The following is a 25,606-nucleotide window of genomic DNA, read 5'->3' on the forward strand; positions in this document are numbered from 1 at the left end:
TAGTGTACATGGAACATTCTCAAGAATTGACCATATATGTTGGGCCACAAAAATAACATCAGCAAATTCAGAAAAATTGAAATTGTACCAAGCATATTCTCTGATCATAAAGCCTTGAAACTAGAATTCAACTGCAAAAAAGAGGGGAAAATACACACAAAAATGTGGAAACTAAACAACATACTTTTAAAAAATGAATGGGTTAAAGAAGAAATAAGTGCAGAGATCAAAAGATATATACAGACAAATGAAAATGACAATACGACATATCAGAATCTCTGGGATGCAGCAAAAGCAGTGATAAGAGGGAAGTTCATATCACTTTAGGCCTATATGAACAAACAAGAGAGAACCCAAGTGAACCACTTAACTTCACATCTTAAGGAACTAGAAAAAGAAGAACAAAGACAACCCAAAACCAGCCGAAGAAAGGAAGTAATAAAAATCAGAGCAGAAATAAATGAAATAGAGAACAGAAAAACTAGAAAAAATTAATGAAACAAGAAACTGATTCTTTAAAAAGATCAACAAAATTGAGAAACCCTTGGCAAGACTCACCAAAGAAAAAAGAGAAAGGACTCATATAAAGAAAATCCAAAATGAAAGAGGAGAAATCACCACAGACATCATAGATATACAAAGAATTATTGTAGAATACTACAAAAAACTATATGCCACCAAATTCAACAATCTAGAAGAAATGGTTAAATTCCTAGAACAATACAACCTTCCTAGACTGAATCATAAAGAAGCAGAAAGCCTAAACAGACCAATCAGCAGGGAGGAAATAGAAAAAACTATTAAAAACCTCCCCAAAAATAAAAGTCCAGGCCCAGACGGTTGTATTAGTGGATTCTATCAAACATTCAAAGAAGACTTGGTTCCTATTCTACTCAAAATCTTCCAAAAAATTGAAAAAGAAGCAATACTTTCAAACACATTTTATGAGGCCAACATAACCCTCAGAATAAAACCTGGCAAGGACGGCACTAAAAAAAGAAAACTACAGCCCTGGCCGGTTGGCTCAGCGGTAGAGCGTCGGCCTAGTGTGTGGAGGACCCGGGTTCGATTCCCGGCCAGGGCACACAGGAGAAGCGCCCATTTGCTTCTCCACCCCTCCGCCGCACTTTCCTCTCTGTCTCTCTCTTCCCCTTCCGCAGCCAAGGCTCCATTGGAGCAAAGATGGCCCGGGCGCTGGGGATGGCTCTGTGGCCTCTACCTCAGGCGCTAGATAGAGTGGCTCTGGTCGCAATATGGCGACGCCCAGGATGGGCAGAGCATCGCCCCCTGGTGGGCAGAGCGTCGCCCCATGGTGGGCGTGCCAGGTGGATCCCGGTCGGGCGCATGCGGGAGTCTGTCTGACTGTCTCTCCCTGTTTCCAGCTTCAGAAAAAAAAAAAAAAAATGAAAAAAAATAAAATAAAAAAGAAAAAAGAAAACTACAGGCCAATATCTCTAATGAATACAGATGCTAAAATACAAAACAAAATATTAGCAAATCAAATACAACAACATATTAAAAAAATAATACATCATGATCAAGTGGGATTCATCCCAGTATCTCAAAGATGGTTCAACCTTTGTAAAACGGTTAACGTAATACACCATATCAACAAAACAAAGAACAAAAACCACATGATCTTATCAATAGATGCAGAAAAGGCATTCGATAAAATACAACACAATTTTATGTTTAAGACTCTCAACAAAACGGGTATAGAAGGAAAATATCTCAACATGATAAAGGCCATATATGATAAACCATCAGCTAACATCATATTAAATGGCACAAAACTGAAGGCTTTCCCCTTTAAATCAGGAACAAGACAGGGTTGTCCACTCTCTCCACTCTTATTTAATGTGGTGCTAGAGGTTCTAGCCAGAGCAATCAGACAAGACAAAGAAATAAAAAGCATCCATATCAGAAAAGAAGAAGTAAAAGTATCACTTTTTGCAGATATGATCCTATACATAGAAAACCCCAAGAACTCCACAAAAAGACTACTAGAAACAATAAGTCAATACAGTAAAGTCGCAGGATACAAAATTAACATACATAAGTCCATAGCCTTTCTATATGCCAACAATGAAACATTTGAGAACGAACTCAAAAAAAATCCCCTTCACGATTGCAACAACAACAAAATACCTAGAAATAAACATAACAAAGAATATAAAGGACCTATATAATGAAAACTACAAAGCATTGTTAAGGGAAATCGAAAAAGATACAATGAGATGGAAAAATATTCCTTGTTCTTGGATAGGAAGAATAAATATAATCAAGATGGCCATATTACCCAAAGCAATATACAAATTTAATGCAATTCCCATCAAAATTCCAATGACATTTTTTAAAGAAATGGAACAAAAAATCATCAGATTTATATGGAACTATAAAAAACTCCAAATAGCCAAAGCAATCCTAAGGAAAAAGAATGAAGCTGGGGGCATTACAATACCTGACTTCAAACTATATTATAGAGCCACGACAATCAAAACAGTATGGTATTGGCAGAAAAATAGACACTCAGAACAATGGAACAGAATAGAAAGTCCAGAAATAAAACCACATATATATGGTCAAATAATTTTCAATAACGGGGCTAACAACACACAATGGAGAAAAGAAAGACTCTTCAACAAATGGTGCTGGGAAAACTGGAAAGCCACATGCAAAAGAATGAAACTTGACTACAGTTTGTCCCCTTATACTAAAATTAATTCAAAATGGATTAAAGACCTAAACATAAGACCTGAAACAATAAAGTACATAGAAGAAAACATAGGTACTAAACTCATGGACCTTGGTTTTAAAGAGCATTTTATGAATTTGACTCCAAAGGCTAGAGAAGTGAAGGCAAAGATAAATGAATGGGACTACATCAGACTAAGAAGTTTTTGCTCAGCAAAAGAAACTGACAACAGAATAAACAGACAGCCAACTAAATGGGAAATGATACTTTCAAACAACAGCTCAGATAAGGGCCTAATATCCAAAATATACAAAGAACTCATAAAACTCAACAACAAACAAACAACCAATCCAGTTAAAAAAATGGAAAGAGAACATGAACAGACATTTCTCCCAGGAAGAAATGGCAAACAGATATATGAAAAGATGTTCATCTTCATTAGTTATTAGAGAAATGCAAATCAAAACTACAATGAGCCCTGGCCAGTTGGTTCAGTGGTAGAGCATTGGCCTGGCATGCAGGAGTCCCAGGTTCAATTTCCAGCCAGGGCACACAGGAGAAGCGCCCATCTGCTTCTCCACCCCTCCCCCTCTCCTTCCTCTCTGTCTCTCTCTTCCCCTCCCGCAGCCAAGGCTCCATTGGAGCAAAGTTGGCCCAGGCACTGAGGATGGCTCCATGGCCTCTGCCTCAGGTGCTAGAATGGCCCTGGTTGCAACAGAGCAACGCCCCAGATGGGCAGAGCATTGCCCCCTGGTGTGAATGCCAGATGGATTCTGGTCGGGCCCATGCAGGAGTCTTTCTGACTGCCTCCCCGTTTCCAACTTCAGAAAAATACAAAAAAAAAAAAAAAAAAAAAAACTACAATGAGATACCACCTCACACCTGTTAGATTAGTTATTATCAGTAAGACAAGTAATAGCAAGAATTGGAGAGGCCGTGGAGAAAAAGGAACCCTTATTCATTGTTGATGGGAATGTAAAGTAGTACAACCATTATGGAAGAAAGTATGGTGGTTCCTCAAAAAACTGAAAATAGAACTACCTTATGACCCAGCAATCCCTCTGCTGGGAATATACCTCAAAAACTCAGAGACATTGATATGTAAAGGACACATGTAGCCCCATGTTCATTGCAGCATTGTTCACAGTGGCCAAGACAACCAAAAAGCCCTTCAATAGATGACTGGATAAAGAAGATGTGGCACATATACACTATGGAATACTACTCAGCCATAAGAAATGATGACATCGGATCATTTACAACAAAATGGTTGGATCTTCATAACATTATACGGAGTGAAATAAGTAAATCAGAAAAAACTAAGAACTGCTTGATTCCATACTTAGGTGGGACATAAAAACGAGACTAAGAGACATGGACAAGAGTGTGATGGTTACGGGGGGGGGGGGGGGAGAGGGGAGGGGGAGGGGCACAAAGAAAACTAGATAGAAGGTGACAGAGGACAATCTGACTTTGGGTGGTGGGTATGCAACATATTTGAATGACAAGATAACCTGGAGATGTTTTCTTTAAACATATGTACCCTGATTTATTGATGTCACCCCATTAAAATTAATAAAAATTTATAAAAAATATATACATTTTAGTCTTATTATTATCCAAATGCATCAAGTTGTTCAGATATCAAATTATCCTTTTATTTTTTTTATATTATATTTTTGAGATAAAATTTCCATTATTAACTAATTCAAGAAATGTTTACTGAGAAGCTACTATTTCCTAGGCGTGTCCTAGGTTCTAGGAAGGCAGTGGTGGATCACAAGGACCAAGAAGAGGGACTCATGAGGCTTTAGTGGTCCCACAGAGTTCTGAAGCCAGATGGCCCTTTAGAGACGACCAGAATTGAGGCCATGGATCCGGTCCTTTATTCCTCCACCTTGCCCATCACTGGATGTGGGCTGTCCCCAAGGAGGGGGGTGTAACTTTAGGCTAGGCAGTTTTCTTTGTCCCACTGAGGACAACTTCCCAGGGAGGAGTCAGCCTCAGGAACCAGCCTCCCAGCAATGGGTAGGGACGCCTCAGTCCTGAGTGGTAACCGGGGTGCACCAGTGTCGGCTTCTCTCTCCAGGTTGGAAACAGGCTGAGCTTGTCCAAGAAACTACAGGAGGTGGCCTGTGTGATTGGAGTACAGCGAGCAAGGGTGGGGGTGGGGAGTGATACCGACAAGGTGAAGGAGGGAGGCGGGGGATAGGCTCTGTAAACAGTTGGGGAAGAAAAGGGACATTTCTCTAAACTTAAATAGGAACAGAGTCATGTTTAAAACTGGTGAAGAGCAGGCGACCTCCTATATCAAGTTCCACATGAGTAAATATTTTTAAGATATAGTTTCAGTGTAAAAACTGACTCTAAAGGAACTGGATCACCTTCCATTTTATAAGGAAATGTGACATAATTTATAATATGTCCACTTTTTGCTCTGGCTGTTGGGAGATCAGGGCTGAATTTTCTGCTTATGTACTTTTCAATCTCTTTTCTTTGTCTAATTTTCTTCTTCTTTTATAAATTTTGTAGCTTTTTTTTTCTTTTTAAATGAGAGAAGCAGGGGCAGGGGGATAGAGGGACAGACTCCTACATGTGCCTCGACCAGAATCCCCTGTCTGGGGCCAGTGCTTGAATCAACTGAGCTATCCTCAGTGCCTGAGGCCACACTCAAACCACTTGAGACACTGGCTGTGAGAGGGAAAGAGAGAGAGAAGGGGGAGAGGACAAGGAGAGAAACAGATGGTCGCTTCTCATGTGTGCCCCGACTGGGGATCGAACCTGGGTCGGTCTGCATGCCAGGCCGACACTATCCACTGTGTCAGCCAGCCAGGGCCTTGTAGCTTTTTATAAAAAGACGAGATACAAATGCATTGAATTAAAACATTTTATTTTTCTTCCACAAGTAATACATTTACTTATTTAAAAACAAAAGCATTACAGATGAGGCTAATTTTTTTTTTTTTCTTCGTGAAATTTCTTGCTTCCTTCTCCAGGGCAACCCAATTACCTGTGAGAAACGTGTGTGTACACGCATCTGTATGTGTGCTGTCCTTTGCCTGGACATGTACATGCATGTGTACTTTTCAAAGTTTCTGAACTGTGATTCTTCTTTTACTTAACATTTTCTCCTTGTTAAAAAGGATGCAGACCTATAACACTGAAAATATTGTTGCACAGCCTGGTGTGCTATATTAACCCACACCTTGCTTTCCTCCCCAGTACAATGCCTGGGAGCAATACCCGCGTTAGTCCATAGGACCACCCTCACTGCAACACTACTCCCCGCCCCCCTGCCCCCGGGGCAGCAGCAGAAGTTATTTTGCTTTTTCCCTCTTGATGGACTTTTAGATGGGGTCCAAATCTCATCTTCACCATTACAAATAGGGCCTACAGATTATCTTCACCTCTGCCCCTTGCACACCTGCTGAAATGTTGCTTCTGTGCGGCATCAGGAAGGGAAAGTGGTGGGTACACAAAAAGTGTTAATGGGACTTCACGTTTGCCAGTTCCAGCGGCTTTGCCACTTCACACCTTCACTGGCAGTATGAAGTGCTTTTTGTAAAACTAGAAACCTAGCTCCACAACATGGCATCTCATTCTCTGAGCCGTTTACATCCTTCATGTTGTCCCTTCTCTCCAGTGGCCGTGTGCAGCCTGGCAGGATGTTAAAGAAAAGACATTGGCCTCGCCGCCAAGGTGGCTGCCACCTGGCCAATAGTGCTGAACTCTCCGGGGACGTTTAGTTTGTTTTTAGAATTGGGTTAGGAGCCATTTGCCTCACCACTCCCCCCCCTTTCCTGGTCTTACCATGAGCCTCTTCCCATCTCCCTAGGGACCGTCCCACGCTAACAACAAATAATATAGCAGCTAAGCAACCTAAAAGCATTGAGGCCACATGATCCTGAGGCAGCTCCCCACAGAAAGCAGGCAAACGTTGTCAAATGCCTTTTGCCAAACGCCTGCCAGCATCCCTGGACACGAGGGTTAGGAAAGCCCAACCCACTGGGGAAGGCACTGCCGGCATCCTGGCCGCACAGTGACTCTCTTCAGGCACAGGATTCTGGAAGGGAAAGCAGCCTGCCCCACCATCTTGGCCTCCTTGCTGCCAGCACGTGTCCCCTCTCCAGCACCACCCTCTCTCACCTTCTGTGTCTCGGTGTCACCCCCTCTCCTCCTCGTGACCCTCAGGGTGGACCCATTTTCCCTTTCAGCAATTTTCAGAGGAAGTTAAGCCCTTCCTAAGGTCATTCTCTTGGGGGCATTTTCTTTTCTTTTGAAAAAAATAAAAATGAAGCCTCGGGTGGTTGATGGGCCTTCAGTATTTCAAATTAATATGAAACAAAGTAAATTAGCTTGGAGGCCAGAGGCAGAGGATTGGGTTTGATACTGTTCCAAAGAAGTACGTTGAAGTTTCAAACCGGGTCATGGTTCCTAGATCACACTCATTGGATGTGACCAATACCTGACATTTTGTACCCAGCTTTGACCTGAGTCTTTATTCAGTGCTGTCATAACATTTTTTACTTTCATAGTATGAGTTCCGGAAAGAAAGGCTGAACTTTTTTAGCTCTGAAAGCAACCAGAGATGCTAGATGTCAAGGTATGACTGTGGCCTCTTAGAAGCCAATGCTGCACATGGAGAAGGGATGATTAAGCAGGACAACATGAGGGTGTCAGTGTCTCAGAGAATGAGGTGCTATGTTGTGGAGCTAGGTTCCTACTTTTTGTTATTTTTTTATTATTACTAATTTTTTTAAAAAATTAGAATTGAGTGAGAGGCAGGGAGGCAGGAGGCAGAGAGACAGGTTCTCACATGCCCCTAACAGGATCCACCCTGCTGGGCGGTGCTCTACCCATCTGGAGCAGCTGCTTCATTGCTCAGCAACCAAGCTATTTTCAGTCCCTCAAGCGAGGCCATGTAACCATCCTCAGTGCCTGAGCCAACTTGCTCAAACCATTTGAGCTATGGCTGCAGGAGGGGCAAGAGAGAGAGAGAGAGAGAGAGAGAGAGAGCGCTCGGGATGGGGAAGGGTGGAGAAACAAGTGGTCACTTCTCCTGTGTGCGCTGACCAGGAATTGAACCCAGGACTTCCACACACTGGGCCGATGCCATACTGCTGAGCCAACCATGTGTTTCTACTTTTTAAAAAGGGGATTTTGTGCTGGAATTAAGGTGTAAAATGGTAAAGCTATTTGAGTGGGCAATTTTGCAATCCCAGTAACATTCTAATATGCATTAGTAATTCTACTGCTTCACACTGACGGGGAGCAATACTCCCAGTGGTGTGCAGGAGGGTGCAGCTGAAGATGTCCTTGGTGTCCCTATTTGTAATGTCCAGACAGGGACAGAATGGAGAGGGAAGGTAAAGGGGGATGGTTTGTGAGAGTGAATAGTGTCTCTGATGACCTCATCGTAAGTAACGACATTTAGCAAAGTTGTTTTGTGTTTGTTTGTTTTTAAACTTGTCTTTTCTTTTGGTAAAACACAAGAAAAAATTTTCTGTGTGTGCAAGGACTCAAGAAAAGTAGAGACTTTTAACTGAAAGCCCATATATACATACAAAACACCTAGGTTTAAAATAAGAACAGACCATTATGCTAGGTGCTCTTTGGTCTTCATTATAAAGTGCTAATACAAAGCTCTCCCGTGCCTCCTTGGATGCCACATGCCAAACCTCGTGAGGAGGTCTTTTAAAAATGTATACGGCAGATAATGACTCATGCTGGCTAGTAGACTGAGGTTATTATCTCTGTAATAGGGTAGGCTCAATTCAAATATGATCAAGTTGTTGAATAGAAAATCAGAAAATGGAAGAAGTGAGGAATTTTTTCTGATCATTAAAAATATCCAGGTATAATGGAGTATTGTTCACCATGTCAGACTAATGATGTCTTCTAAAAGTGAGAAGGAAAAGGGAAAGTTTCATCAGATATGAAGAGAGATAATTAACTGCCTTTCTCTCTGCCATGCCTTCGGCGGAGAAGCGGACATTCCAGTCAGCAATTTCAGCACACACATGGACCCTCTGGATTTTCTGAGGAGATTTGAAGAAAGATGTCTTGATGTTATTCCGGATAGTAGAAGCTCATCAGACATCAAAGTTGCCCTTAATGCCAATTACATCGGTTCCTTCATAGAGCTTATTAAAAATGCTTCATAGTCATAAGCCACCTAAATACCTGAGGCAAAGAAGCTCTGACAAGAGGAATAAAACATGGGTAGAAATGTGGTCAAAGGTGCTGGCCTTTGTCAGGTACCTGCTTAATTAGCTCAGCCTATGTGATCTATGACTTACACCCACCTGACTCAAATCGTTTGTTGATGCTGTTAATGAGATGTCTTTGAATCTTGATCTTGTATTTTAACCCTGATCTCTTGGTAAGACTTAATTAGCAAACAAAGCCACAGGAACAACAAATGGACACTGAGCACAGGGGACTTAGGTAAAGTAACTAATGAATGGGAAGGGGGGTCCAGGAATTTACCTGCAAGCCTGTGTGCTCTTTAACACTACACTTGGCAGCACTATGTTCCCCCATAACTCACCACTCCTGCATTAAATTTTGGAGAGTGAGGTTCCCATTCATCCATTCAGCCCAGTTCGGAAACTAAGAACACACCCTGCTTGCCCCTACCCTTCTCCCATCTGACAACGGAGACCCATACTTTAAATGTCACCTCTGCTCCCATCGCCGCTCCTTCAGGTCATGCCCCATTGTTCCCTGCCAGGACTAGTGTAGTAGCTCCTAACTGGTCTCAGTTGTTCATTCATTCATTTATTCATTCAATAAATACTAAATAGTTAGTCACCCTGTGTCAGGCCTCACTAGTCCGCCTTGTCCACCTACCATAAAATAGATTTGATCATACTACTCTCATGCTTAAAAAATCTTAACTACCCCCCCAATCATTTTAAAGGCTCATATGCCTTTTATAATATGAATTCTGAATGGTTTGAAATGCATGTTTGTTGACTGTGCCCATGGACTTTTCTGGCCAAAATTAATTTTAGGAACTCATTAGCAAAAATAAGCACAGCACACACACAGCTTGTCGTGTGCAAAGCTCCTGCTGCCCAAATTGTGTGGACTCCTTAAACTGGAAAACGTTCCCCAACAGTCTAAAGAGTTGAGGTCATAGCTTTTCAAAGAGAGTAATTAGTGGAACTCTCAATAGTCAAAGATGAAACCTGTAAAATGGATTTTTTTCTTTACATTTTTTAATACTCAAGCCATTGCTGGCAAAAAGGACATACTAAGCTTTAAATGAAAGTCAGTGTTGTTATTGATGACATTATTATTAGATCTACAGCATCCAAGAAACACTCAGGTCTTCCCGCATCTGAGTCTTTATTTTTTTGATTCTCTGAGTATCCCTTCATTGACTTCTGAAAATAATGTTTTCAACTCTGGGGGTTGCTAGACTCTTATGCCAAGCCATATTCTTTTGTGGGCATTCAGAAATTCTCCATGCCCCCTCCCCAAGGTCCTGTCCTTTTAGATACTTTTTTACAAGCCCCCTTCTCCACTCAGACCAATATCTCCCTCACCCAAGGCATATGCCACACTTGTCTCTCATCCTTGCTGGTTCTCATGCCTGAGACCCCCCTCCTCTACCTTGGAGAACGCCACAGTGGTATAGAGTGAGACAGACTCCCTTATTTACTAGCCAGCTGCATGACCGTGAGCAAATGAGTTCCACTTTTGGAGACTCAGTTTCCTCCTTTAACATATGGGCATAATACCTACCTTATAGGGTTATTGTGAGGATCAGATGAGATCGTAGATACCCAGTGCCTGGTACCTAGGAAGAGCTAAACAGATGCTGGCTGCTGCTGTTGGTACAAAGTTGCAATCCCAGTTCAACCACAAAACCTTGATCATCTACTCTAACACTAATCTTTCTGTTTTCCCACCTTCTACTGCACTTATATCAGCTGTTTATACACTTACATATTCTAAGTCCTGTGCATTATTCTCCCCAATTAAACTGCAAAGGGAACCAGGGCATAGATTGTGTCTTATGTTACCACAGGAGCCAGACAAGGAACAGAAAATAGATTGGGTGTTAGAAAAATAGGGAGGAGTGAGGACTCTGGCGAGTTTGAGGGCACATGTGATGCTGGCCAATTGTTGTCATGAAGGAATATGGGCCCAGCATTGCCAGATTTCAGCCTTTTCAAAAGAAGCCAGAAATCCAGATTCTAATATGAAATGCCCTGAATTTTAAAAGTTGGGCCAACAGTGTTCAGGCCAAACAAAGCATGTCTGTGAGACCCCAGTTTGTGAAAGCTTACTCAGACAGCCCCTACAGGTTTGTGTGTATGCTTGTTATTTAGACTCCTGAGCTCCCCTTTATAGAGAAACAGACAAAGCTATAGGGCTGATTCCCATTAAAACCAGAACTGAAGCTCAGGGGAGTCCAGCGGTTCTCAACCTGTGAGTCACGAGCGACCCCTGTGTTTTGGTCATTCGACCCCGGCCGGGGTCGCAACCCACAGGTTGAGAACCACTGGGGTAGTCCTAAGGAACCTAATCTCTACATGAAACCATTTCTCCATAAGAAACACATTTCGAGTTCCGAGTTAGATGTTGGGGACACATATACTAGAATGTAAGCCCTTTTATTCATTGCCATTTCATTAATGTTTAGAACACCATCTGGCACTCAATACATATGTGTTAAATTAGAAATTACCTATGTTGTTACCCATCTGTCCACTATCAGTCTGTTCTCTGTATGTGAACCATGACCATATTGCTCACTGTGGTATCCCCTGCACCTGCCGAGTGATAAAAGATCAACAGATATGTGTTGAGTGACTATATGACTGAAAAAGTCTCTTCATCAAACACTTATTGAGCACCTGCTGTGTGCCAAGGGGTATGCTGGACTTCAGGGAGGCAGAACTGACTCAGCCTCAAGGAATGAGGTTGCCCAGAAAGGATTGCATAAAGAAGGATTTCCTGAAACACTTCTAAAAACTGTCAGGAGTTACTCAATGTTCCCCTTCCTGGAAAAGGAGGAGGGTGGATGACGGGACCGGGGACCATTCAGCACCCGGCTCCTTCATTAATCCAAGCATCCCGATGGCTGCACCTCTCCATGGAGTTTGAATATGAAAGACTGAACTGACTTTCTTTCAACCACATGTCAGATGAGCCAAATGAGGGCTGTCCTTTCTAGTGGGCATTTTGGGAAGCTATGTCCTCGTTCCCTCCCGTTACGACAGTGCTGGACCACTTCTTTGGCAAGTGCCCTTAGAGAAAGTTAGAAGCCACTTGAGGTTATGTATTTTATTGCCTTCGAAGCATGCCTTATTTTTGATGACCCCCCCCCCCCTCCCAAATGTTTGGGAGAAAAGACTTAATCCAGTCACTTTATCCCTCAAACTTGATTCCAAATGACTTTGGATTGTTTCCCAAAATCTAATTCATGATCAAAGGAGAAATCCTTTCTGTCATGAGTTTCCTGCAGCGTGTGCCCCAGGCTCTGCAGGTAGCAGGACCCAAAGAGAAGCCCCAGATGGTCATGTGTTGCAGCGGTTCTGTTGGAAACATTATCTAGCCTTCCAGTGTGTCTATGGCAAAGGAGGTCGGGTTCCTTTTGCTGCTTAGATTCTGGTGTTTGGGTTAAAGAGGAAAAAATATCTAGTTTGCTTTTATGTTCCCATTATCTAGCACATATTCTGGACCTACAGGAGTCCACACATGTTTTATGAAGAGAAAAATGGATGATGATGAGGTCCAATATCTACTAAGTACTTACCAGGTGCATGTCACACATTATATTCAGTCGCCACCACAACCTTGTGAGGTGGTTATAGTCACCAGCTCCAGGAGGAAACTGAGGCCCGAGGTGGAGTGACCTTCCCAAGGTCACCAAACCACCAAGTGATGAGGCTGGGATTTGACCGAGGTTGAAAGTCCCTACTGTGAACCCCTGACCTGTTCTCATTAAGAAGGTAATGGGTGTAGAATCATAAAAGCTTAGGACAGCTGAGCAGGAGATCCTAAAGAAAACAAGTGGTTCAGCTCCCGACTGTGGGTAGACAACCTCCCTTCAATCAATGGGTTAGTGCCTGTCCAGCTGTCCAGTCTCTCCTAGGGCATTTGTTTTCCTGGGCTATCCCCACATATGTATTTTTAGCCAAAAACTCTCCGTGATTTTGATATCCATGGGAAATGGCTACACAGTGAGCGTGTGGTTTGAAGCGTGGCTGAGTGGGGCACCTGCAGGACCCTATGCCATGTTTGGAATTTGGGGGAACCTGCTCCACCCAGAATGTAGCCAAGCCAATGACGGCACTAAGGAGAAGAACTGGGAATTTGAGCTGAAAAGGTGACTAGCAGTCATATCTACAGGGACCAGGAGTCTGATCCTGCAAACCTACTAACTCCATCATGACCTTGGGCAGATTGCTTTGTCCTCCTAGGTCTCAGTTTTCCCTTCTGTAGGAAGGGAGTCGTTTCTGAGGTCTTCCTAGCTCTGGAGAAGGACTAGAAAGATCATAACTGCCTTGCTTGGGATTTGCTCATCGGGCATTCATTTATCTCCCCAGGCTGGAGGAGAACTATGAGATTGCGGAAGGGGTCTGCATTCCTCGCAGCGCCCTCTACATGCACTACCTGGATTTCTGCGAGAAGAATGACACCCAGCCTGTCAATGCTGCCAGCTTCGGGAAGGTGAGTCCTGCCACCAGGCTGACTCCTTTCCTAACACCCTTTAAAGTAATTTTTACACACAGTTCTTGATCATGTTAATTGGTTCTTTTTAAGTTACCAAACTTTGCTGTAGGATTTCACTGTAGAAAGTTTAAACACTGGTTAACAAAGGAATACCAAACCAAATACCCAAACAAAATAATGCCTAAGTGTTAAGCACTTCCAACAAGTCAGACAGGTTATAAAGGAAAAAGTGAAGCTCTAACTTGAATTTCCTCAGTACTTAATTTGCAGAAAGTGACTTCTTTCCTCTGCGAGGCACATATTGAACTCACAAGTGTGTTGTATGTATGTCAGTGGCCTGGGACCCACCAGCTGCTTGGCTTTGTCATGGGAAAGCCTTAGACAAACTGGGAAATGGCCTTCTGTCCTTAGCTTGGCTGTCTGGGAGTCCTCCACTGGGAGTGGTCATGTTTGTGATGTCACGGCAGGCCTGACTGTTCTCTGTCCACCTTATGATAAAAATATATTCTCCATTTTGGGCTGTGTCTACAAAAAAATTGTTGTCACTGATCGTTCATGTTTACCAGGCCAAGGGAAGCACTCTAAGAAGGAATATTTGTTTATATGATAGATAAAAATCTAGAGTTTTACATTCCAAGATACCCAGTTTAGCTTGTCAATACATCCAAAATTCTTTGTCCTTTTATTAGTTTCTTGTCTCTATGTCTAATTTTTACTGCATCTGATAGCAAAACACAGGCAGGCGTGTTCTTTTCCTCACTGGTTTTGTGAGTGAGGCAGAACCGGGACTGGAATGGAAGGAGAAGGGCAGTGTGTCCGTGTCAGGAGTCCCTTTAGCATTCTCCCGACAGAGAAGTCGTCAGTAAGGAAAACAAAGAGTGGTGTCAGACCTGAGCCAGCCCCCCTGCAGAGACCAGCACTGAGTGGCTGGGAACTGGCTCCACTCTCTGCGTGGGACGGTGCTTGGGCGACTTAGGGACGGGAAATGTTTTTATGATGCACTCAGGCTATTTCTCCAAAGGGAAAATGATTTTTTAAAATGTCAATGGTGAAGCCAACTTTGCCATTTTCTTCATTCATGTCTTCAGCCTATCTGTGTTAGCTGAGACGGACTGTGTGGCAGGCAGTGTTAGGCAACATGGGTCCTAGTGTGAGGGGCCCCCAGACCAGGGAGGGAGGCTGAGCCCCTCAGCAGGTGAGGGAAGGAAAAGCACACCAGGAATGTAGGGGACCCTGGGGCTTTGTCACGTGTCTGTGGCCCTGAAACATTCATTTGCTCCCTGGCAGTGGCCACAATGGACAGCCCAGATAAGGCCTCTCAGATGGAGGGACAGGTTGGGTGACCGAAAGACCAACTTCATTTAAACTCTTAGCCCTCTTCACTGTGAAGGGGGAATCCACCCCTGCCTTCTTCAGGGGGTTGTCAGGTTCAGGTGAGAGGATGTCAGTAGATGGTGTAAGGTATAGTTCACTTAGTCATCTATTAACTCAGGTATTTAGTATGCCATTACAACTGTTGTGAGTCCTCCATGAAATGTTTGTGTGCAGATACAAATCGACATTTGTTAGCTTAGATCCTGAAAAAAACCAACAACAACCCCTCACCATTTCTAGAAACTCCAATTAGCCTGTGTTAGGACCTTCTACTCCTTTTTTCTCAGATACTATTGTAACCGTGTCATCATCTTAGGGTTTCTTCAACCTCATGATCTAGGTAAAAGTAATTTAACTCTGCTCCTTCTCCCGGGCTCCCAGTTCTGTTTATATCTGAGGTCTCAAGCCTGCCACCAAGATTTCAGCAAATCCCAGAGCACTTGCTTCTCAGGGTCACCTTGACTTGGGACTCTTCCTTCTGCATTTACCACCTATTCCTGCACCTGTTCAGTGCAGTAGCCACTAGCTACATATGGTTGATAACTTATAGTTAAATTAAGTTCTTCAGTCACATTAGCCATATTTCAGATGTCCAATGACCACATGTACCTAAAGGCTAGCATTTTGGAGAGCACAGAACATTTCCATCATCATAGAAAGTTTTATTAGACAGCCATGTTCTGAGCCATTATGAGCCAGGAATGAAATGCAGGGGCCTCTTTGCCTTGTACAAGGCAGTCCTAGCCATCCTAGCAGACTGAAGTTTGTAGGAGTGGTTTACATCTCAAACTGTCCTGTGGGACAGATGTCACCATCTCAAAATGCTGTTCCACCTCCTACCACATTGGAGGCTCACTGGTTCTCCACCTGCTAGTTCCCCACTATTTCCAGCCCTTTCTACTCTGCTGCCTCCTCATTCCCTCTCCATCACCTCCTTCTGACCCCTTCACTTCTCTGTCCCTTTTTTCTTGGGACAACTTCCACCAAGTTTCCTCTGTTCCCTGATCCTTGGGTTCTGCTGACATCGAGGCTTACAGGTCTCATTTACCCCAACTGGCTATTCAAAATATTTTTCCAAATATTGTTTCCTCCCTAAGAAGAAGTGCAGTGCTAGCTGATTCCAAGATCCAAACACCCAAATATACATCTGTCTTCAGTCCAAAAGCAAGGAAATGCTCCAGTGGAATTAAAAGTATAAATGCAAAAGCTTTTTAGCTACCTTGCAGTGCAGTGGGCACTGGGGCCGTCCTTGTAGGTGAAGGATGGCAGAACCTGCTGAGGGCGGGCTCCACACTGAGCTTGTTGAATGGAAATCCCAGGCAGTCGCCCTTCCTGTGGGCTCCCAGCATGCTGCAGCCGCCATCATCTTGAGACCTTGGGTGCAACTGTGGCCAGTCTTCCTTTCAGGTTCCTCCAAACTTATGATTCATCTAATAACTTGTAACTCAAAGCAGGCAAGGTTCCATATTTCAAATTAGTTTTTAGGGGAAAATTAGATTGATAGCAGTCTCCCCCCCCCCCACCTCAGCTTGCAAGTAGGCTGAGGTGAAACAGACATCAATGCTTCCTGAAGCCTCCCCCTGCCCCTGCCCCATGTCCCTGGATGGGGTACTATCCTTGACAAAGTGGACAGCAGCAATTGCTTTGCTGCAAGTAAGATCTGAAACAGAGATCCTCTTTGCGACATTGTGGCCAAGCTCCATAAGCACTGGCTTCCAGTAGTGGTTTACTGACTTTGGGTCCCAGAATGGCTTTAGGGATTGCAGAGAGTGCTGAGGCTTCTAGCCCAGCTGGTCTTTGCCTGCTTTTACTGTTGGCTAGGGAAATGAAAGGTCAACCAGCATGAACTCACTTCACTTTCCTGGGCTCTCATTTCCTTATCTTTAGACCGGAATAATCCCTCACCACATTACTCTAGGCCTATGGATAAAATGGAACAGAGCTTATGAGAGCATTTTTTTTTAAAACTATAACGAGATGTACCAATGGAAGAAATCACCATTATCTAAAGTTGGCCCCACTCCATCCTGGCTCCTGTTTCCTCACCATGCTTTATTTCTCTTTATAACACTTATCACTGTCTGAAATACCATGTATAACTAATATATTGTACAGTATATATAATTATCTATATTATAGTGTATTATATATATTATCTATATGTTACATATTACATATAATTATATATATTATCATTATATATAACTATCATATATAAAACATATTAGTTGCTGAGTTTTGTTTGGTTCCTTCTTTAAAATGGAAACTGCATAAGGACATTTTCTTTTTCTTATTTTTTAGTTGATTTTAATTTATTGTGTTTACATAGATTCTAGTGTTTCCTCAAATGCATATCCCCCTCCCCCATGTTCCCTTCAACATCCCTCTTGTCTCCCTTCCCCCAATACCCTCCCCCTTCCCTCCAGGATTTGCTTTTCTGCTCTCTGTAATGCTGTGTTAGGTGTGTATGATTTCACCTATCTCTTTCCCTTCTCTGATCCCATCCTCTCATCCCCTTTCCCTCTGTCCGCTTTACCTCTGGTCCCTTTGATCCCGCCTCTGTCTCTATTCTGTTCCTCAGTTCACATTGTTCACTGGATTCCTCAAATGAGTGAGGTCATATGATATTTTTCTTTGTCTGTCTGGCTTATTTCACTTAACATAATAGTTTCCAGGTCCATCCATGTTGTTGCAAAAGGTAAGATTTCCTTCTTTTTCATGATCCCATAGTATTACATTGTGTATATGTACCACTGCTTTTTAATCCACTCATCCACTGACGGACACTTGGACTGTTTCCAGATCTTGGCTATTGTAAACAATGCTGCAATAAAATAGGGGTGCATTTCTTCTTTTGAATCAGTGATGTGGTGTTCTTGGGATATATTCCTAAGAGTGGGATGGCTGGGTCAAAAGGCCATTCCATTTTTAATTTTTTGAGGAATCTCCATACTGTTTTCCACAGTGGCTGCAACAGTCTGCATTCCCACCAGCAGTGCAGGAGGGTTCCCTTTTCTCCACATCCTCGCCAGCACTTATTATGTGGTGTTTTGTTAATGAGCGCCATTCTGACTGGTGTGAGGTGATATCTCATTGTGGTTTTAATTTGCATTTCTCTAATGACTAGTGATGTTGAACATTTTTTCATCTGCCTATTGGCCATCTATATGTCCTCTTTGGAGAAGTGTCTATTCATTTCTTTTGCCCATTGTTTGATTGGATTGTTTATTTTCCTGGTGTTGAGTTTTACAAGTTCTTTATAAATTTTGGTTATTAACCCCTTATCAGACGTATTATCGAATATATTCTCCCATTGTGTGGTTTGTCTTTTTATTTTGTTCATATTGTCCTTAGCTGTGCAAAAGCTTTTTAGTTTGTAATAGTCCCATTTGTTCATCCTGTCCTTTATTTCACTTGCCCGTGGAGATAAATCAGCAAATATATTGCTGCAAGAAATGTCGGAGAGCTTACTGCCTGTTTTCTTCTAAGATGCTTATGTAAGTTTCACGACTTACATTTAAGTCTTTTATCCATTTTGAGTTTATTTTTGTGAATGGTATAAGTTGGTGGTCTAGTTTCATTTTTTGTAGGTAGCTGTCCAATTTTCCCAACACCATTTGTTAAAGAGACTGTCTTTACTCCATTGTATGCTCTTACTTCTTTTGTCAAATATCAATTGTCCATAGAGCTGTGGGTTTATTTCTGGGTTTTCTGTTCTGTTCCATTGATCTATATGCCTGTTCTTATGCCAGTACCAAGCTATTTTGAGTACAATGGCCTTGTATTATAACTTGATATCAGGAAGTGTGATACCTCACACTTTATTCTTCCTTTTTAAGATTGCTGAGGCTATTTGTGTTCTTTTTTGATTCCATATAAATTTTTGGAATATTTTTTCTATATTCTTGAAGTATGTCATTGGTATTTTAAAAGGAATTGCATTGAATTTATTATATGAATTGCTTTGGGTAATATAGACATTTTAATGATGTTTATTCTTCCTATCCATGAACACGGTATACACTTCCACTTGTTTTGTATCTTCCTTGATTTCTTTTATCAATGTTTTATAATTTTCTGAGTACAAGTCTTTAACCTCCTTGGTTAAATTTACTCCTAGGTACTTTTTTTTGTTGTTGTTGTTGCAATAGTGAAGGGGATTGTTTTCTTAATTTCTCTTTCAGACAGTTCATTGTTGGCATATAGAAATGTCTTTGATTTCTGAATATTAATTTTATATCCTACCACCTTGCTGAATTTATTTATCAGGTCCAGTAGTTTTGTCTTTTTCTTTTTTCTTTTTTTTTTTTTAGAGAGAGAGAATCAGAGAGAGGGGACAGGGACAGATAGACAGGAACAGAGAGATGAGAAACATCAATCATTAGTTTTTCATTGCGCATTGCAACACCTTAGTTGTTCATTGATTGCTTTCTCATATGTGCCTCAACTGCGGGCCTTCAGCAGACCGAGTAACCCCTTGCTCTAGCCAGCAACCTTGGGTTCAAGCTGGTGAGCTTTTGCTCAAACCAGATGAGCCCACGCTGAAGCTGGAAACCTTGGGGTCTCGAACCTGGGTCTTCCGCAACCCAGTCTGATGCTCTTTCCACTGCGCTACTGCCTGGTCAGGCAGATCCAGTAGTTTTTTGACTGAGACTTTAGGACTTTTTTATGTACAGTATCATATCATCAGCAAATAATGATAGTTTGCTTCTTCTTTTCCAATTTGGATGCCTTTTATTTCTTCTTGTTTGATTGCTGTGGCTAGGACTTCCAGAACTATGCTGGTTAAGAGTTTTGAAAGGGGGCACCCCTGCCTTGTTCCTGATCTTAAGGGGATTGCTTTTCATTTTTGCCCATTGAGTATGATGTTGGCTGTGGGTTTGTCACAGATGGCCTTTATCATGTTGAGGTATGTTCTCTGTATTCCCACTTTGTTGAGAGTTTTGATCATGAATGGGTGCTGGATTTTATCAGATGCTTTTTCTGCATCTATTGATATTATCATGTGATTTTTTTCCTTTCTTTTGTTTATGTCATGAATCACATTGATTGATTTATGAATATTGTACCAGCATTGCCTCCCAAGAATAAATCCCACTTGATCATGATGTATGATTTTTTTCATATATTGCTGGATTCAGTTTGCTAATATTTTGGCATAAGAGCATTTTTTTTTTTGAAGGGGGGAGGAGCAGGAAGCATCAACTCCCATATGTGCCTTGACTAGGCAAGCCCAGGGTTTTAAACCGGCAACCTCAGCATTTCCAGGTTGACGCTTTATCCACTGCGCCACCACAGGTCAGGCAGTTTGCTAATATTTTGTTGAGAGAATTTTAGCATCTAAATTCATCAGGGATATTGGCCTATAGTTTTCTTTCTTTGTATTGTCTTTGCCTGGTTTTGGAATCAGAATTATGCTCACCTCACAAAAGGAGCTTGAAAGTTTTCCTCCTCTTGAATTTTTTGAAATAGCTTGGGATGTATAGGAGTTAGTTCTTCTTTGAATATTTGGTAGAATTTGCCTGTGAAGCCATCTGGCTCAGGGCTTTTGTTTGTTGAGAGTTTTTTGATAACTGTTTCAATTACATTTGTTGTAATCGGTCTGTTTAGGTTTTCTGATTCTTCCACATTGATTTTTGAAAGATTATGTTTCAAGGAATTTGTCCATTTCACCTAGGTTGTCTAATTTTTTGGCATATAGTTCTTCATAGTATTTTCTTATAAGCCTTTGTATTTCTGCTGTGTCAGTTGTTACTTACCCACTCTCATTTCTAATTGTATTTATTTGAGTCCTCTCTCTTTTTTTCTTGGTGAGTCTGATTAAAGGTTCATCAATCTTGTTTACCTTTTTAAAGAACCAGCTCTTGGTTTCATTGATCCTCTGTATTGTTTTTTTAGCCTCTATGTCATTTATTTCTGCTCTGATCTTTATTATTTCCTTTCTTCTACTACCTCTGGGTTTTACTTGCTATTTTTTTTTCTTGTTATTTTAGATGCAGGGTTAAATTGTTTATTTGAGCTTTTTATAGCTTTTAAGGTATGCCTGTAATGCTATGAACTTCCCTCTCAGGACTGCTTTTGCTGTGTCCCATAAATTTTGAGTTGTTGTATATTCATTTTCATTTGTTTCAAGGAAATTTTTTATTTCTTCTTTGTTCTCATTGTTAACCCATTTGTTATTTAATAACATGCTATTTAGTTTTCAAGTGTTTGAGTGTTTTTCAGTTTTTCTGTTATGGTTGATTTCTAGTTTCATGCCATTGTGATCCGAGAAGATGCTTGATATGATTTCAATCTTCTTAAATTTATTTAGACTCATTTTGTGTCCTAACATGTGGTTTATCCTAGAGAATGTACCATGAGGACTTGAAAAGAATGTATATTCTGCTGCTTTAGGGCGAAAGGTTCTGAAGATATCTATTAAATTCAGTTGATCTACTGTGTCCTTTAAGTCTGCTGTTTCTTTGTTAATTTTCTTTCTTGAAGATCTATCTATCCAGTGCTGTTAGTGGAGTATTGAAATCCCCTGCTGTTATAGTATTGCTGTCTATCTCGTCCTATATGTCCATCACAGTCTGCTATATATATTTAGGTGCACCTATATTAGGTGCGTAGATATTTATAATGGTTATATTTTCCTGTTGGATTGCTCCTTTTATTATTATGTAGTGACCTTCTTTATCCCTTACTATAATAGCCTTTGTTTTAAAGTCTATTTTATCAGATATAGTATTACTACCCCAGCTTTGTCTTCATTTCCATTTGCATGAAATATTTTTTTCCATCCCTTTACTTTCAGTCTATGTGTATTTTTTGTTTTGAGCTGGGTCTCTTGTAGACAGCATATATACGGATACTGTTTTCTTTTTTTTAATTTTATTATTATTATTTTTTTTGTATTTTTCTGAAGTTGGAAATAGGGAGGCAGTCAGACAGACTCCCGCATGTGCCCGACCGGGATCCACCCGGCATGCCCACCAGGGGGCGATGCTTTGCCCATCTGGGGCATCGCTCTGTTGCAACCAGAGCCATTCTAGCACCTGAGGCAAAGGCCATAGAGCTATCCTCAGCAGAGCCTTGGCTGCGGGAGAGGAAGAGAGAAACAGAGGAAGGAGAGGGGGAGGGGTAGAGAAGCAGATGGGTGCTTCTCCTGTGTGCCCTAGCCGGGAATCAAACCTGGGACCCCTGCACACAGGCCGATACTCTACCACTTGAGCCAATCGGCCAGGGCCAGAAGATACTGTTTTCTTATCCACGCAGCTACCCTATGTCTTTTGATTGGAGCATTTAATCCATTTACATTTAAGGTTATTATTGATATGTAGTTGTTTATTGCCATTTTATTTTTTAAATCTATATTCCTCTTTTACTAGATTTTTCCCCCCTTTGTTCTGTTTACAACAGGCCCCTTAAAATTTCTTGCAACATTGGTTTGGTTGTAATGAATTCCTTGAGTTTTTCTGGTTTGTTTGTTTTTTTGTCTGAGAAGCTTTTTATTTCTCCTTCAATTTTAAACAATAGCCTTGCTGGATAAAGAAGTCTTGGTTGTAGTCTCTTGTTATGCATTACTTTGAATATTTCTTGCCATTTCCTTCTGGCCTCAAGTGTTTCTGTTGAGAAGTTGGATGTCATCCTTATGGGGGCTCCTTTGTAGGTGATTGACAGCTTTTTTCTTGCAGCTTTTAGTATTCTTTCTTTATCTCTTAGCTTTGGTATTTTAATTATAATGTGTCTTGGTGTAGGTCGCTTTGGGTTCCATTTTAATGGAATTCTTGTGCTTCTTGAACTTGTGTGAATCTGTTTACCTCATATAATAATATATGAATTGGCGTCCATTTCCCATGAGCCTGTGTGCTGAGTAAGAGTGAACTTGTTAACCTACCAGTAGAAACTGGCTGCAGAGGCCCAACCTTCCTGCCCTGCCCTCTGATGACATCATGGGGAGATCCCACAGCATTGGACTGTGCTCAGCATCATGCTGGTCTCAGTTAGATAATTGAAACTCATGTTCAGCTATGAAAAAGTCCGGTCAGGTCCAGGTGTAAGCCTTTATCTCACACCAAAGCCAGAGCCCTCTTGCAGAATTTGCTCTGTGGAAAGGTGAGGCCCACTCTCCCTCTGTCCTCTCTGGCAACTCCAGGGCAGGGGAGGAGGTGCTGAGAAGAAAGACATTGAGTCATTGTGAGCAGCTGATTTTCTCTGAGGGCTCCTCCCAGCAATCAGTACCCTCTGCTGTGGTTGTCACCCCTGTGCTGGGGGGAGGGGTCCAGTTGTGGGGTTTAGGGAAGCCACTGGGGATCTCTGCCAGCTGAAGGGACTTGCTCTCCAGGTGACCTCCTATCACACACACACCCACAGCTGCTCCTGTCCTCCACTTAAGGAGTCACCCTGTGGCTCTGTGCTTGTGTTGCATGATTTCTTTTTAATTTAGAAATTAAATTTAATAGAGTGGCATTGATCAATAAGAGTACATAGGTTTCAGAGAAACATTTCTATAGCATTTGGACTGTTGATTGCATGTGTGCCCATTACCCAAAGTCAAATTATTTTCCATCACTGTATATTTGTCCCTCTTACTCCTCTCCCCCACCCCTTCCCCTGGTAACCACTTCACTTTTATCTAGGTCCACAAATCTCAGTTTTATATCCCACCTATCTGTGAAATCATATAGTCCTTAGCTTTTTCTGATTTACTTATTTCACTTAGTATATAATATTCTCAAGGTTGCCATGTTGTCATAAATGGCGATATATCATCATTTGTGTTGCATGATTTTGACCAGCTTACCGCACATCTAGTATTTCACCCTGAATCTTGGAGATGCCTGATGAGCCCCCACAAGTATGACTGGTGTAGGAACAGGATGAATTTGGTGACATACAAATAGAAAATGGCTTTGCTTTGTTCTGGTCACTCCTTCCACCATGTAATGGCCAAACTCCTTTCTCATACCCCTGAGGGTTTTGTGGCAAGTTCAGTAGCTTCTTGGTGATCAATTACAAGAACAAGCCTCTTTTCATTTAGACTCTCTTTTAGACACTAAAAGTCCAGTCCCGTGCTCCTGCAGTCTCATATCCCCTACCCCCAGCTCAGGTCTGATTTCCTGTGGCCTGGGGACCTGCCGTGGGGAAAGGGAGCATGTGGCCTGACCTTCTGCTCTCCCCAGACCTCTCCCTTCTGCTACTGGTAGAGAAAAAGTATTTCCAAAAGAATAACTCTAGTCTTCCAGAAAAAGCAGTAAAATTAAATTTTGGAGAACAACAGGAGTATAAATTAAAACAAACACAAGGTAATAAGGATCAGAATTGACCTACATATGCATCAAACCCAACTAAATTGCCCAGACTTATCATAGGCAGTTCTATCAGATAGTAAATGTGTCTCACTGCGTCCACTTGTGAATGCAGCATTCCCAGATTTCTCACGCAGTTAATGAAAATAGCACCCACTGGCATGGGCTTTCTGTGTACCTGGTACTGTTCCACACACTTTACATACAGCAATGTCTAATGCTTCAGACAACTACTCTACGAGGTGCAAACTGTTTTCCCCATTTCATAGATGGTTAAACTGAGTCCCAAAGAAGTTAAGTAATTTGCCCAAGTTCATAAAGCCCGTAAGTGATGGGTTCAGGATGTGAACCTGGGAAGTCTGGCTCTGGAGTTCATGTGCTTAACCATCTCATTTATACAGAGCAAGTTATTTTGAGGGGAGGATGGGTGTGTGTGGTTTCCACTGGTTTTATGTATACTTTTTTTTAATATATACTTTGGTGTAGTCATTAACAGTCACCTGGCAACTTCCTAGATGATGGAATTTGGGAGAAGTCTCTGCCTCTGTGTTTCTCAGGGTCATGCATGCTGGTCATTGCAGTTGAGAAATGCTCCCTCAAGTCTCCCCCTCACTCCTGGGTCTTCCAGGCACCATAATACACCCTGCTAGTGTTTCTCATGCTGCTTCCTCCTTCAACATTTGGGTTCACCCATTTATTTGATATTCACTGGTCCACTGCTGTGGACCAGGTCCTGAGCTGGGCGATGGGGTACAGGGTGAAGAAGACAGCACCCTTGAGGCAGAGGTGGATTAAGGTTGGTTGAGGCCCCGGGTGCAGAAGAAAATATTGACTCCCTAAAGGCTCTATGAAGGGCCCCCCTTCATTAGAAAAAAGTGTAAAGTTGGGGTTTTGCAGGGCCCTTCAGAATTCAGGACCCAGAACGCGCACCCGGTGAGCCCATCATTAAGTCTGCCTCTGCCTTGAGGGGAGGGGGCTATGGAAGAGATTATATGTACATGAGAAACTTGGAAACAGGACAGCAGATGTACTTCTTGAGTGTGAAACCCAGGATTGGAGGGATGCAGAGGAGGAAGCTTTGGGCTCCTTTGGGGTGAGGGTCAAGGGCAGTCGGAGAACCAGGTCAGTCCTGGAAAAAACCCCAGGGACCCAGCGCTGTTCTTTCCCAACCCACAGCCTTATGAGGCCCACAGAAGCTCTAGTGGGTGCTTTAATTCCACCACTAGAATTACTTTTTAAATTACTTCTTTCTCCTGTTTCCCACTGGTCTTTTGGAAACTTTAAAACAAAAACTCTACCTGCACAAGGATGGAGCATCACGTGCTTAGCAACAAGTTAAATCCTTTTAGAAAGAAAAACCAGGCCTCGGATTTCTGAGCAGAAATCTCTAACCTAGAAAGGGATTGCTTTCCCAATATTTGTAACATGCAGGCCAGGGGAGGTTTAGAGGTGAAAGAATGTCTTCTTCAACAAACCTTTACTGAAGATCCACCATGCACGTGCTATAGGCCAGGAGTTTCCAGTAATGCCAGGTTTGGGGTCCTGAACATGA

General features: G+C 42.1%; 1 protein-coding gene across 2 annotated transcripts in view; it reads left to right on the forward strand.

Annotated features, from left to right (window-relative positions):
• The window catches only part of RFX4 (regulatory factor X4), a 168,160-nt gene that overhangs the window by 54,699 nt on the left and 87,855 nt on the right, over positions 1-25,606 (forward strand). For both annotated transcript variants that reach the window (XM_066263556.1, XM_066263566.1), the window contains exon 4: positions 13,261-13,384. In XM_066263556.1, the coding sequence (XP_066119653.1) occupies positions 13,261-13,384 (124 nt within the window). The remainder of the gene's footprint in view (positions 1-13,260; positions 13,385-25,606) is intronic.

This window comes from Saccopteryx bilineata, chromosome 1, assembly GCF_036850765.1.
Source record: "Saccopteryx bilineata isolate mSacBil1 chromosome 1, mSacBil1_pri_phased_curated, whole genome shotgun sequence".
In the NCBI taxonomy this organism is placed as follows: Eukaryota; Metazoa; Chordata; class Mammalia; order Chiroptera; family Emballonuridae; genus Saccopteryx; species Saccopteryx bilineata.